Raw genomic sequence first — 14,760 nt, 5'->3', positions numbered from 1 at the left:
GAATGGCTTTCTTGACAGAAGAGAATCCATTTTGGCCTAAGCCATTTTGTGCTCTAAACCTGGCGGCAACGCTTGCCCTTGAACGGGTCTTAGTAATGAATGATCTTAAGGGAATGAAAGAACGACAGGCAAGAGAAGTAACAACAGCAAAGATAATATATCAGTCATAAAGACTCCCAGTTTTATTTCTGTGGTAAAACATTAGCCTGAAGGGCTCAACCACCAGATCAACTGGAACCTAAGGGATGATGATGTTTGTTGACCTTTTCTGACCCTGGTGACTTCAGTCAACTGCAGTTTAGCCTCTGTAGACCGGCCAAGCCCTTTCTTGAGGCTGCATGTATCTTTAGCTTAAAAATTCCTAAGTTTTGCTGCTGGGAGACACTGCTTTGGGAAAGATCCCCAGTGTTCTCCTTACTTGGTGCAAGTAATAAATCCTTCCTTCTCCCAACCTTTAGCTTGGTTGTGTTTTTTGGCTTGACACCCACCAAGAGGTGAACCCAGTTTTCGGGTAACACTAATAAGTTTTCAAATAAAGAGTGAAAAGTTAGTTCCTGTTTTTAGCAACAGATATGATAGGCGGGGAAGGCTGCTTTGACATTTTTCAGACATCCAGAGAGAGTTTGCGGTATTCAGTAGCGGAAGAAAAGTAATTTTCACTCTACCTTTCTGAGTTCTTGGGTGAGACCCCATGTAATAAAAGTTTAACAAGAGAAAAACACACAGAAGTTTATTAATATGTATACCTCCAGTATACATGTGAAATACCCGGGGAAAAATGAGTAACTCCCTGAGGGTAGCCCAAGACACCAGCTTAAATATTGGGTTGGCCAATAGCTTTGTTCAGGTTTTCCCGTAACAGCTTAAGGAAAAGTCCGAATGAACTTTTTGGCCAACCCAATACCATCTTCAGCTAAAGACAAAAGAAAGGTTGGGAGGTTAGGGGTGGAGACTAGGCTTGGGAGGAGCCTAAGAAAAGCAAGGGTAGGGTTTGATATGCAGATTTAAATCCCAAGACTCTAGTCATTTATAGTCATCCCTCACTTCTGGTACCCAGAGGGAGACACCCTTAAAAATGGAGATTTGCTTTGTAAATGTCACTCTCCATTGCAAAGGGGTAATTTCTACTCTTGTTTTCAGAGTTTCTCTTGTGTCTGTTGTTTCTCAAGATAATCCTCCTGCCTAAGAGGCATATTTTGGGTAGGCATATTTTCCTACCCTTCATTGGGCACAGGCATCACAAGGGTTCTGATTTTGCTGCTTGGAAACGTTTCTCAGACAATCCGTTGCCTTATAATTACCCTCTTCTTTTCCATTATGCCTGCTTAAACTTAGCTGAAGTCATTGGGCATGAGACTTGAGAATTCAGAATTCCATATGAGGAAATAGGGTCATGTAAAGGCAACTGTCTTTGAAAGTTCTTAAACATAGAAAAAGGACTGTAAGTGATGGTGAAATATAGAATCAAGGAGTTTTTTTTTTTCTTAAAGGGAGAGACTTGAGTGTGTAACCCCTAATGGAAAGGATGCAGTCGAAAGTGAAATGCTCCCCAGAGGCTGTTTGCTGAATGAAAATGAATTATAACTTTACAGTAGACGTGAATACACTGATCAATCTTAGCTTCGCTAATAGCGGCATAAACATTAAGTTCATTCTGATGTATTGTAATATGAAGTCTAGTCTCACCTAGAAGTATTCTTGCCAAATACATTGAACTTGAATATCATGTAGCCTGTAGATCTAACTTCCTTCCAGTTCATAGGCAGTATAGAGTATAGAGAAACAAGTTAAACAATACCATGGGAAGTAAACAGAATGTGGGACATTCTACAGGACAGCTGTCTCCAATAAGTCAATTAGCATAGAGGAAAAAAGAAAGCAGGAGATGGATTCTTCTGGATGGAGAGATTTAAGAGATAAAACCAAATATATAGTCCTTTAATTGGATCCTAATTTGAACAAATCTGATGTAGAAGACATTGGTGGAATAATTGGGGAAATTTGAAAACGGACTGGGTATTCGCTACTAAATAGTTGGTGTTAATTTGGGAGGTTTGTCAATGGTATTATGGTTTAGTAGGAAAATGTCTTGATATTTTTGGAGATGTGTACCTGAAGTGTTTAGGGGTAAAGTATCTTTTTTCTTTTATAAATTTATTCATTTATTGGCTGTGTTGGGGTCTTCGTTGCTGCTCGCGGGCTTTCTCTAGTTGTGGTGAGCGGGGGCTACTGTTGGTTGCGGTGCGTGGGCTTCTCATTGCGGTGGCTTCTCTTGTTGTGGAGCGCAGGCTCTAGGCGTGCGGGCTTCAGTAGTTGTGGTGCACGGGCTCAGTAGTTGTGGCTTGCAGGCTCTAGAACACAGGCTCAGTAGTTGCTCCGCGGCATGTGGGATCTTCCCAGACTAGGGCTCGAACCCTAGTTGCAATGGCAGGCGGATTCTTAACCCCTGTGCCACCAGGGAAGCCCTAGGGGTAAAGTATCTTGATGTCTGTGATTTTTAAAAAATTTGTTTTATTGAAATATAGTTGATTTATAATGTTGTGTTAATTTCCGTACAGCACAATGATTGTTATACACATATATATATACACATTGTTTTTCATATTTTTTTCCATTATAGTTTGTCACAGGATATTGAATATAGTTTCCTATGCCACACAGTAGGACCTTGTTGTTTATCCATTCTATATATAATAGTTTGCATCTGCTAATCCCAAACTCCCAATACATCCCACTCCACCCCTCTCTCCTTGGCAACCACAAGTCTGTTCTCTGTGTCTGTAATTCTGTTTCTGTTTTGTAGATAAGTTCATTTGTGTCATATTTTAGATTCTACATATAAGCAATATCATATAATATTGGTCTTTCTCTGTCTGACTTCACTTAGTACGATAATCTCTAGGTCCATCCATGTTGCTGCAGATGGCATTATTTAATTATTTTGTATGGCTGAGAAATAATTCCATTGTGTGTGTGTGTGTGTGTATCTTTATCCATTGATGTCTGTGATTGACTTTAAAATACTTCAGCAAAAACAAAAGATGGAGCAAATACAGTAACAGTATTAACAATTTGTAAACCTTCACGGTGGACATTATGGATGTCTGTTATATTAATTTCTCTGCCTTTCTCCGTGTTTGAAATTTTTCTTAATAAAAAGACTAAAACAGGGCTTCCCTGGTGGCGCAGTGGTTGAGAGTCCGCCTGCCGATGCAGGGGACATGGGTTCGTGCCCCGGTCCGGAAAGATCCCACGTGCCGCGGAGCGGCTGGGCCCGTGAGCCATGGCCGCTGAGCCTGCGCCTCTGGAGCCTGTGCTCCACAACGGGAGGGGCCACAATAGTGAGAGGCCTGCGTAGGGCAAAAAAAAAAAAAAAAAGAAAAAGAAAAAGACTAAAACAATCGAGAAAGAGTGAGAGGTTGAGTGTACTAGGTGAAAAGGGATAATCAGAAATGTAAGATTACTGAAAAGATAGGGAGAGATAGGATTTAAATCTCAGGAAGAGGAATTGACCCAAATGACAGAAAAGTCAGCTTCTCTATTGTAACAGAAGGGAAGGAGGAGCATATGATGAGTCAGTCCTCTATGTATCATTTTGTAAAACTAATAGTGGGAAATTGAAACAGTTCATGTCTGGTGGCTTCTCTTTTCTCTGTGATATAGAAGGTAAGCTCACTTGCTGCAAGAGGGGTTGTGAGAAGATCAGAAGCTGGCGAAGGATGCAAAGGAGCTGAAATTGTTGATATTGAGTGGACGTGATGGGTAAAAAGCTGCATATGGTAGCCAGGTTGTTTTGAGGGCCCAGCTAGATTGCTGATGTGAACTTGTAGTAGAACTAACTTGCCCCGCTGTTTGACTTTTCAATCAGTGTTTGATAGATTGAGTGCTGGCTGAAAGAAAGTACGGAGTTGGATTCATCGAAGTTGTGATTTTTGTCAGTTGAATGTGACCAAATAGAAGGGCAGGGGAAACTAGGGTACTGGCAGAGTTGTTGATGAAGTGCTGGACCTGAAATTCAGCCTGTATGAGAAGGGAGTGCAGCTTGCAACTAGAAGATGAATAAGTTCTGGAGATCTAATGCACAGCATAGTGAGTGTAGTCAGCCACGCTGTGTTTTATACTTCAGAGCTGCTAAGGGACTAGATCTTAAATGTTCTGTCCACAAAAAAGAAATTGTAATTATGTGATGTGATAGAGGTGTTAGTTAACGCTTTGGTGGTAATCATATAGATATATAAATATCAAATCAACATGTATGTCTTAAACTTACACAGTATTATATGCCAATTACACATACCTTAATTTTAAAAAAGGGGGAATTGCCACAAACTCACTATATTTCACATTGGACCCCTCATCTTTCATATGAACCTTCTCCCTGTCATGGACTCTAAAGGGTCTGGGATTTTACCTACTTATAAGCTAATAAATTAGCCTGTTAGTGTTTTGTGGATGCTGGCAGAAGACATAAGACTCTTGGGTCAGAGACCAAGGACTTTATTACTCGCAGCACCCCAAGTAGCATGGCCTGATGTTGGTTTTTGCCCGTTCCCCATGCTCCTCAGTCCCATGGAGGTGACCCAGGTGTGCCTAGATGGATGCCACATATGCATTGGGTTTGCATCGCGGTCTAGAAACACTGAGCTTAGGGAATTTACCACTTTTACAGTAAGAAGCAGCAAGGTCTCTCTTTGTCTTGGGGCAGACGTCGTCTCATCCCTCAAGGTTGCTCACTCCAAATGCAGCCTTGAGAAATGGCTTAGGTAAAAGTGACTAGGGCCTTGTTATTTTGGCATACACAGCAAGAATGTGCAGGGATGCTCAGGGCCCCATGGCCTCTCCTAGTATTCCCCCTCCATAGAGTAGTGGTGGTGATGAGGGAACTGCTTCCTCTTTGTCATTTCTATTCGCAGTACCTCCATCCTTTTGGCACCCAAGCTGGAAAATTTCATTCATTTGGAACAACTCATAGTCTTTCCTGGATAACTCTTGTGAGCTGCAGATAGCTCCTCTTTAGAGGGTCCCTTGTGTGTGTGTGTGTGTGTGTGTGGCTTTGGGGGGTAGAAAGGCAGTAGAATTGGTTAAGAGGTGGTTTTGAATGCCCTTAAAAGTTATATGAGACCTCTCTGAGCCCCTTGATATACCTACAGAAAGTCATTCTGTAGAAAGAGAAAAACAAAGCAGGTGTGAAGAGAAAAGCAGGACAGGTAGAGAAAGAATACTGCCAGTTTCCAGTCTCTGTTTTCTTCCTGAGGTCATAACATCCTTGCCTTTTACTTCTGGGATTCATGCTAAATGCTTAGAATGAATTTTCCTTTAGTTCTTAGATTATTTTCAGGTTGGTTAATTTACTGGAGCATGAAGTGTCTCAGGTGCTAGAGATGTAGCAAAGAGTAAAGCGAGCAAAGTCCCTGCCTTAAGGAGCTTACACTCTACTAGGAGGAAGCAGACAACAAATAAGCAAATACATGTTCGATGGCATTGAGTATTACAGTGAAAAATAAGACGGGGTAAGGGGCCTAGTTGGGTACATATGTGCTATCAGTGAAGGTTGCTCTGAGAAGGTAACATTTGAACCGAGGTAAGGGTGGAAGCAGTGAAGATATCGGGGCAAGCAAGAGGGTTCCGGGCAGAGGTAAGAGCAAGTGCAAAGACTGAAGCTGGAGCCTGCTTAGTGTGTTCAAGGAACATCAAGAAAGCTTTCGAGTGGCTGGAGCAGAGAGGGGGAGGGGGAGGAGAGAGATGAGGTCAGAGGGGGTGTGTGTAAGAGACTGTAGGGGGCTCTGTGGGTCAAGATAAAGAGTTAGATTTTGCTCTGAGTGGAGTGAAAAGCCATTGTAGGATTTAAAGCAGAAGAGTGACTTGTGTTTTCAAAGCATCTCTGGTTACTATATTTAGAATAGACTGGAGAGTGGGCAAGGGCAGTAGAAAGGAGACCAGGTGGATGATGGTGTCTTGGACCAAGGTAGTCAAAGTGGAGGTAATCAGAGTTGGTCAAATCCTGGATATTTTTTGAAGGAATGCCTGACATGATTTGCTGATGGATTCGATGTAGGGTATGAAAGAAACAGAACAGAGCCGTTAAGGATGACTCCCAGGTTTTTGGCTTAAACAATTGGAAGGATGGAATTGCCATTTGCAGAGATGGGGAAGACTTAAGGGTGGTGTGGGGTTCAATTTTGAAATAAGTTGAGGTGTGTTAGGCATCCAAGTGTGGATGTCTACTGGTGCCCTTGAAACTGTTGTAAAGTATTTCTCCCTGGACTCCGTTCTAGTACTGATTCTCTATAATTAAGTCTTGAATACTGCAACTCAAGCTGTCTCTTCCTTCCTCTGATCCCATTCCTCCATAAAATCCTTTAGCAAATAATCTAGATCTATATTTACTGAGCAGTTTTAAGTTCCAGTAATAATTATCTCACTTGAGTTTCAGAGGGACCAAAAGGAAGTTACATGTCAATATTTAAAAAACAGATTAATATGTAAATGGAGAACTGAGTCAGTTTGTCTCTCTTTCTTTTTGAATAGTGACTTTCATTTGTTAGTTTCTGAGGTAAACAAATTCAAGGATGAGTGAGCTGGAACAGTTGAGGCAGGAAGCCGAGCAGCTGCGGAATCAGATCCAGGTAAGAGCAAACTTTTTCATTTTGAAATTTTAACATTTTTATGTAATACCAGCGATGAACAAAATTTGTGCATTAGTTTATCAGTCTACGTATATTAAATAATTTATAAGGTGAGAAATGGTCAATTTATTTTTATCATGCCTCTAAAGAACTCTCCAAAAATCATTCCTAACAAATACCTATATGGACCAACGGCCCCTGTGTCCCTAAGAAGTTAATAGTGCACATGTAATCTCTGCTGACATGATAATACTTCTCTTCTACTCACACACCTGGAATCATAGTTTGATTTTTGGTATGTTGAGGCATAATGTAATATCATAATGTTACACAATATCATAATATCACATAATGTAATCTATTAGAAAATTAATCTCTAAACCATTAGATTGCAGAAAAACATTAAAAATGATTAGTGGCGTAATGAAGATGTCTGCCATCTTTACTCTTGGAAATCAACTCAAAACAGTAAAGAGCATAAGGAACAAATACAAGCTTCATCTTTAACAAAATTAAAGACACTTAGAACTTCAAAACCTAATAGAGTGGGGAAAAGTTGTCAAATGTTAGGGTGTGGAAAGGCTCTGAGAGAGGGTTTCTGCAGCTGTAAATCTCATATTCCCTCAGGGACAACATCGTTCCTTTCTTTTGGAACAGTGAAAACAGATGCTTCCCTGGACTGAGAAATATCAAGGAGGGCAGAGATAAACATGAAAGGATATAGACATGCTGTCTTTTAGGAAGCCTCTTGGTGAGAAGGTAGAGGAGAGACCGAATTGTGTGTAGCCTGCTGCTGCCTACTTCTTTTCACAGGGAAAAAGTAAGAGCTAAACAACTTAAAAATATAAATGAAAAACTTCATAACGAAGCATGGAGAATCCAAGTTATTAGTAACTTGGAACACTGCTGTGATCTGTCCAGTATGAATCTTTGGCAATAGCGATTTCAGAATTACTTATCTAATTTAAAAGTGAAGAATAAGAAAAAAGGAACAATCATAGGATCTATGCAAAGATATTACAGGAAAGAGATGAAAGGAGCAGGAAAAACAAGGGATGGGGGAAGAACACTCAGCAGAAAAATGTTGGTTCTGAGCGGATTAAAATCATAATCATTCTAATCACCAGGAATTCAAGGAAGTTAATTATTTAGATGTGAATGAGAACTCTGAGTGGATACCTTAGGTGTCTGAACAAACCTGTCAAAACAAAGGAGGGATTTATTTTTTCTGGGATGATTAGAGAAGGCTTCATAGGCTAATCTCTGAGTTAAGATGTTGCTACCACCACCAGAATGGATTCTCCACCATCTCTACTTTGTGTCCCTTGCTCCAGATGCTGAGCAGGAATGACTGATTGGCCAAGCACATTGGTCACATGGCCGTCTCATTTTTTAAAATCTTTTCTCTGTATCTGTAAGCTTGGATTTTTGTTTTTTGTCTTTTTTTAACTTGCACATATAAGTGAGACTATGTGGTATTTGTCTTTCTCTGTCTGACATATTTCTCTTAGTGTAATGCCCTCAAGGTCCATCCATGTTGTCACCACAAATGGCAAGGTAGTCTTTTTTTATGGCTGAATGATATTCCATTGTGTGTATGTATGTGTGTGTGTGTGTGTGTGTGTGTGTGTATGTATCTCACATTTTCTTATCCTTTCATCTGTCAACAGATACTTAGGTTATTTCCATATCTTGATTATTGTAAATAATGCTGCAGTGAACATGGGGGTGCATATATCTTTTTGAGTTAGGGTTTTTGTTTTCTTTAGATAAATACCCAGAAGTGGAACTGTTGGATCATATGGTGGTTCTTTTTTTAATTTTTGAGGAACCTACATACTGTTTTCCATAATGGCTGCACCAATTTGCAGTCCCACCATCAGTGCTCAGTGTTCCCTTTTCTCCACACCCTCGTCAACACTTGCTATTTCTTCTCGTTTTGATGATGGCCATTCTGACAGATGTGAGTTGCTATCTCATTGTGGTTTTTATTTGCATTTCCTTGATGATTAGTGATGTTGAACACATTTTCATGTACCTGTTGGCCATCTGTATGTCTCCTTTGGAAAAATGCCAGTCAGACCCTCTGCCCATTTTATTTATTTTTATTATTTTATTTTTTGGCTACATTGGGTCTTCATTGCTGAGTGCAGGCTTTCTCTAGTTGTGGCAAGTGGGGGCTGCTCTGTTGTGGTGTGTGGGCCTCTCACTGCAGTGGCTTCTCTTTGTTGCGGAGCACAGGCTCTAGGCATGCGGGCTGCAGTAGTTGTGGCTCATGGGCTCTAGAGCACAGGCTCAGTAGTTGTGGCACACGGGCTTAGTTGCTCCGTGGCATGTGGGATCTTCCCGGACCAGGGCTCAAACCCGTGTCCCCTGCATTGGCAGGCGGATTCTTAACCACTGCGCCACCAGGGAAGTCCCCTTCTGCCCATTTTAAAAATCAGATTATTTGTTTTATTTTTCTGTTGAGCTCTATGAGTTCTTTATATGTTGTGGATATTAATCCCTTATCAGATATACGATTTGCAAATATTTCTCCCATTCAGTAGGTTGCCTTTTCATTTTATTGATGGTTTTCTTTGCTGTCAGAAGCTTTTTAGTTTAATGTAGTCCCACTTGTTTATTTTTGCTTTTGTTATCTTTGCTTTTGTGGTCAAATCCAAAAAATCATCACGAAGACTGATGTCAGGGAGCTTACTGCATATGTTTTCTTCCAGGAGTTTTATGATTTCAGATCTTGCATTCATGTCTTTGATCCATTTTGAGTTAATTTTTGTGTATTATGTAAGATAGTGGTCCAGTTTCATTCTTCTGCACGTAGCTGTCCAGTTTTCCCAGCACCACTTATTGAAGAGACTGTCTTTTCCCCGTTTTGTATTCTTGGCTCCTTTGTTGTAAATTAATTGATCATATATGTGTGGATGTATTTTTCTGCTGTCTGTTCTGTTCCGTTGATCTATGTATCTGTTTTTGTGCCAATATCATATTGTCTTAATTACTATAGCTTTGTAATATAGCTTGAAATCAGGGCATGTGATGCCTCCAACTTTGTTCTTCTTTCTCAAGCTTGATTTGGCTATTTGAGGTCTTTTCTGGTTTTATACAAATTTTAGGATTGTTTGTTCTATTTCTGTGGAAAATGTTATTGGGATTTTGATAGAGATTGCATCGAACCTGTAGATTGTTTTGGGTAGTCGGGACATTTTAACAGTACTCTTCCAGTCTGTAAGCACAGAATATCTTTTCATTTATTTGTGTCATCTTCAATTTCTTTCATCAGCGTCTTAGTTTTCAGTGTACAGGTCTTTCACCTTCTTGGTTAAATTTATTTCTAGGTAATTTATCCTTTTTGATGCAATTGTAAATGGAATTGTTTTCTTAATTTCTCTTTGTGATAGTTCTTTATTAGTGTATAGAAATGCAGTTGATTTCTGTATATTTATTTTGTATCCTGCAACTTTACCAACTTCATTTATTCTCAGTTTTGATGGAGTCTTTAGTGTTTTTTTGTATATAATATCATGTCATCTGCAAGTAGCAATAGTTTTACTTCTTCCTATCAAATTTGGATGCCCTTTATTGATTTTATTTCTTTTCTTTGCCTAATCACTCTGGCTAGGACTTCCAGTGCTATGCTGAATCCAAGTGGCAAGCATGGGCATCCTTGCCTTGCTCCTGATCTTAGAGGGAAAACTTTCAGCTTTTCACCATTGAGTATCTTATATATGTCATATATGGCCTTTATCATGTTGAGGTACATTCCCTCTATATCCACTTTGTTGAGAATTTTTATCATAAATGGATATTGGATATTGAATTTTGTCAAAAGCTTCTTATGCATCTGTTGAGGTGATTTTATGATATTTATCCTTCATCTTGTTAATGTGGTGTATCACATTGATTGATTTGTGGGTGTTGAACCATACTTGCATCCCTTGAATAAATCCCACTTGATCATGGTGTATGATCCTTTTGATGTGTTGTTGAATTCTGTTTGTTAATATTTCCTTGAGGATTTTTGAATCTATGTTCGTCAGGGATATTGGCCTACAATTTTCATTTCTTGTGGTGTTCTTGTCTGGAGTGACTGGCCAGTCACTTGGTCATGTGCTGATCTCATTTAATGCTTGTAGCAACCCTATGAGGTAGATGGTGTTACTTCGTAGCTGAGGAGACTGAGCCTCAGTGAGATTAAGTAACTGGCGAAGGTAACATAACTATGAAGTGGTAGATCAGGACTCAACCCAGGTGTATTTTGGTTCCAGAGCCCGTGCCATAGGTACCCCTGTGGCCCTGCCTCCCCATCATGTCTGCTAAGATCTGGCTCTGTAGCCTGTGCTATAGCATTATGAATCTGGTGGTCATTCCCTGAACATGCATTGCTCTTTTCCACTTTGTTGCCTTTTATCAAATGGTTTCCTTTGCCTGGAATTATACTACCTCTGCTCTGATTTTGTTCCTGGGACTTGTATTCATTGAATCCTAGTCTTCCTCTCAAAAACCTCACCAGAGTCCTGCACTTGGATTTCTTATTCTTTTGTTGGAAGGCAGCATTGCCTGGTGGAAAGGACATGGATTCCATCTTTTAATTATTTTGTGGCCAGGACATGTTTACAGCTTTTTTTGATGCTTAATGTCTCTGCCCACTATATAGGTTTGCGGAGAGGAGTAAACAAAATGACATGTAAAGGATTTAGATCAATGCCAGTAAGTGGCAGTTCCTTACTTGTACAGCCCTTTGGATTTGTGTTACAAGGCTGATTACAGCCCACCTGATATTATAGTTCCTTGTGCACATTTGTCTTTACTACCTGTACTTGGCTGGGAAATTCTGTGTTTTAATTATCTTTGTATCTCACCAGCATCCAAGCAGAATGTCATGGGCATAGTTGCTCACTGAATCATCTTCCGTGATTTCAAGTAACCATGTGTATGTAAAATACCATGTACTTTTCTTATCAGTTTAATCATGTCATGCTATATTTAAAGACCATTTCTTCCTTCTTTCCTTTTTTTCCCCCTTAATTCCAGAAATATATTTTAACTATATATTTAACTATGGTATAAACACATGACATAAGAGAAATGTGTGCTATTTGGTGCAATACATGATTCATTTTAAAAGTTTATTTTATTTTATATTGGAGTAGCATTGATTATAATTCATTTTAAGTTAAAAAAACAGAAATAGAGAAAATGTAGATTGTCTTTTGTAATTGTTACTTGTTTGATTTGGAGTGAGAAACACCACTTTTATTTTGCACAAAGATATTAATATCAGAGCTTTATTTTTTAAGGTGGGCAATAAGGAATTCAGCTGTTAATTGGGAATGATTCTCTTATATTCAGTTTTATAATGGATAAAAGTGTTCATAAGTTCAGTAATTTCAACTTGCAGTGTTTTAATTGTGTTGTTAATATTAAGGTAAGCTCTATGAGGGCAGGGATTTCTGGTTTGTCTACTGCTCTATCCATGGTGCCTAGCATAGTACCTGACACAGTGTGCAACAGATTTTTTTATTGAATGACTGAATTAAGAAAGATGATCTAAACAGTGATAGTTCATTTTCATAAAGCTTAAAATCAGAGAGCTCTTTTTATAGCATTGTCTTCTACTCCAGCATTTTTGGACATGGCTTAGGCTGTCACTGTTGTTTCTGGAAATTCTTTTCATTGCAGGAAAGTGGGCTAAATTATTCCTTGCCAAATGAGGTTTCTAAACCCACAATCTGAGAATGAGAGAATCAAATCGTATGTTTGTGTAACTACTTATGAACACCCTTACATAGAAATATTCTAAGTGCTTATAAATAGGTTGAAAAGGCCGCCAAAAAGATTGCATACTTATCCAGTCTTTGTTGCAGACGGTGGCAGGCATCCCCTGGCTGAATGGAACAGGTTGTCCTTTGGGGACAGTAATTCAACAAATCGTGTGTGCCTCTCTGCACAGAAGCGTGCACAGCACACTGGGGAAGAACAAAGTTGAAGACAACACTACCCTAACCTTTGGGGGAAAAAATTGGAACAAATCTAGTAGGAAGAATTAATTGTGCTTCCCATGTATATGAATCCTCTAAATTTATTATTAACTGATAAACTTGATTTAAAACATTTTGTTGCTTATTAAACATGTTCTTTGTTTGCCGTTACTTATTTTGTTAACATTAATTTTTGTTTCACTATCTTCTGTTTAATAATTCTCTTCAGTTTGTGTAAAAATTTAAGGTCTTTTTTGAAAGGCTACCCTATAATACTTAGGCAAAAACACCTGCTTACATGTAGGGAATTTGCTTTTAATATAAAAATATAACTCATTATATAAAAAATTATTTTCCTGACATACTGTATCTTTTTATCATGTTAGATCAAAAGTATTTTATTTCTGGGCTTCCCTGGTGGCTCAGTGGTTGAGAGTCCGCCTGCCAATGCAGGGGAAACGGGTTCGTGCCCCAGTCCAGGAAGATCCCACATGCCGCTGAGTGGCTGGGCCCGGCCCGTGAGCCATGGCCGCTGGGCCTGCACGTCCGGAGCCTGTGCTCCGCAACGGGAGAGGCCACAACAGTGAGAGGCCCGTGTACCGCAAAAAAAAAAAAAAAAAAAAAAAAGTATTTTATTTCTAATAACACCTGTATACAGTATACTTGCAAAGTATTTTAAAGAAATGTTATTTTTTAATTAAAAAATTTTAATTGAGGTATAGTTGTGCAATATTATATAAGTTTCAGATGTACAACATAGTGATTCATAATTTTTAAAGGTTATATTCCTTTAAAATATTCTTTATTTTAAAGGTTATATTATAAAATATTGGCTATATTCCCTGTGTTGTGCAATATGTCCTTGTAGCTTATTTATTTTATACATAGTAGTTTATACCTCTTAATTTCCTAAGCCTATCTTGCCCCTCCCTCTTCCCTCTCCCCACTGGTAACCAGTAGTTTGCTCTCTATATCTGTAAGTCTTTTTCTTTTTTGTTGTATTCACTAGTTTGTTTTATTCTTTAGATTCCACATCTAAGTGATATCATATAATATTTGTCTCAACTAAAAGCTGCTTCTTTGAAAACATAAACAAAATTGATAAAGCTTTAGCCAGAGTCATCAAGAAAAAAGGGAGAGGGCTCAAATCAATAAAATTAGAAATGAAAAAGGAGAAGTTACAATGGACACCACAGAAATACAAAGGATCCTAAGACACTACTACAAGCAACTATATGACGATAAGCTGGACAACTTAGAAGAAATGGACGAATTTTTAGAAAGGTACAACCTTCCAAGACTGAACCAGGAAGAAATAGAAAATCTGAACAGCAGAATCACAAGTACTGAAATTGAAACTGTGATTAAAAAGCCTCCAACAAACAAAAGTCCAGGACCAGATGGCTTCACAGGCGAATTCTATCAAACATTTAGAGAAGAGTTAACACTTATCCTTCTGAAACTATTCCAAAAAATTTCAGAGGAAGGAAAACTCCCAATCTCATTCTATGTGGCCACCATCACCCTGATACCAAAACCAGACAAAGATACCACACAAAAAAGAAAATTACCAGGCCAGTATCACTGATGAACATAAATGCAAAAATCCTCAACAAAATACTAGCAAGCCAGATCCAATATACATTAAAAGGATCATACACCATGATCAAGTGGGATTTATTCCAAGGATGCAAGAATTTTTCAATATCTGCAAATCAATCAGTGTGATACACCACATTAAGAAATTGAAGAATAAACACCATATGATCATCTCAGTAGATGCAGAAGAAGCTTTTGATGCAATTCAACACCAATTTATGATAAAAAACTCTCCAGAAAGTGGGCATAGAGGGAACCTACCAACATAATAAAGACCATATATGACAAACCCACAGCAAACATCATACTTAATGGTGGAAAGCTGAAAGCATTTCCTCTAACATCAGGAACAAGAATGTCCACTCTCACCACTTTTATTCAACATGGTTTTGGAAGTCCTAGCCATGGCAATCAGAAAAGAAAAAAATATATAAGGAGGACTTCCCTGGTTGTCCAGTGGTTAAGACTCTGCCCTTCCACTGCAGGGTCTTAGTTGCGGCATGTGGGATCTTTTATCGTGGTCCACAGGCTCTTCGTTGCAGCGTGCAGGCTTCTCT

General features: G+C 38.9%; 1 protein-coding gene across 3 annotated transcripts in view; it reads left to right on the top strand.

Moving 5' to 3' along the window:
• GNB4 (G protein subunit beta 4) overlaps nt 1-14,760 on the top strand; it is a 59,971-nt gene that overhangs the window by 22,431 nt on the left and 22,780 nt on the right. Inside the window, exon 2 of one of the 3 annotated variants that reach the window (XM_082654875.1) lies at nt 6,546-6,626. The exons of 1 other annotated variant lie outside the window; for it this stretch is intronic. In XM_082654875.1, coding sequence (XP_082511001.1) covers nt 6,570-6,626 — 57 coding nt within the window. In that variant the 5' untranslated portion in view covers nt 6,546-6,569. Of the gene's footprint in view, nt 1-6,528; nt 6,627-14,760 lie in introns of all 3 variants that reach the window. One more of the 3 variants, XM_082654874.1, reaches the window with a different exon arrangement.

Source organism: Grampus griseus (assembly GCF_964374135.1).
Source record: "Grampus griseus genome assembly, chromosome: 5".
In the NCBI taxonomy this organism is placed as follows: Eukaryota; Metazoa; Chordata; class Mammalia; order Artiodactyla; family Delphinidae; genus Grampus; species Grampus griseus.
The sequence above is the reverse complement of the archived record's forward strand: the minus strand, read 5'-3'. Positions and strand labels throughout refer to the sequence as shown.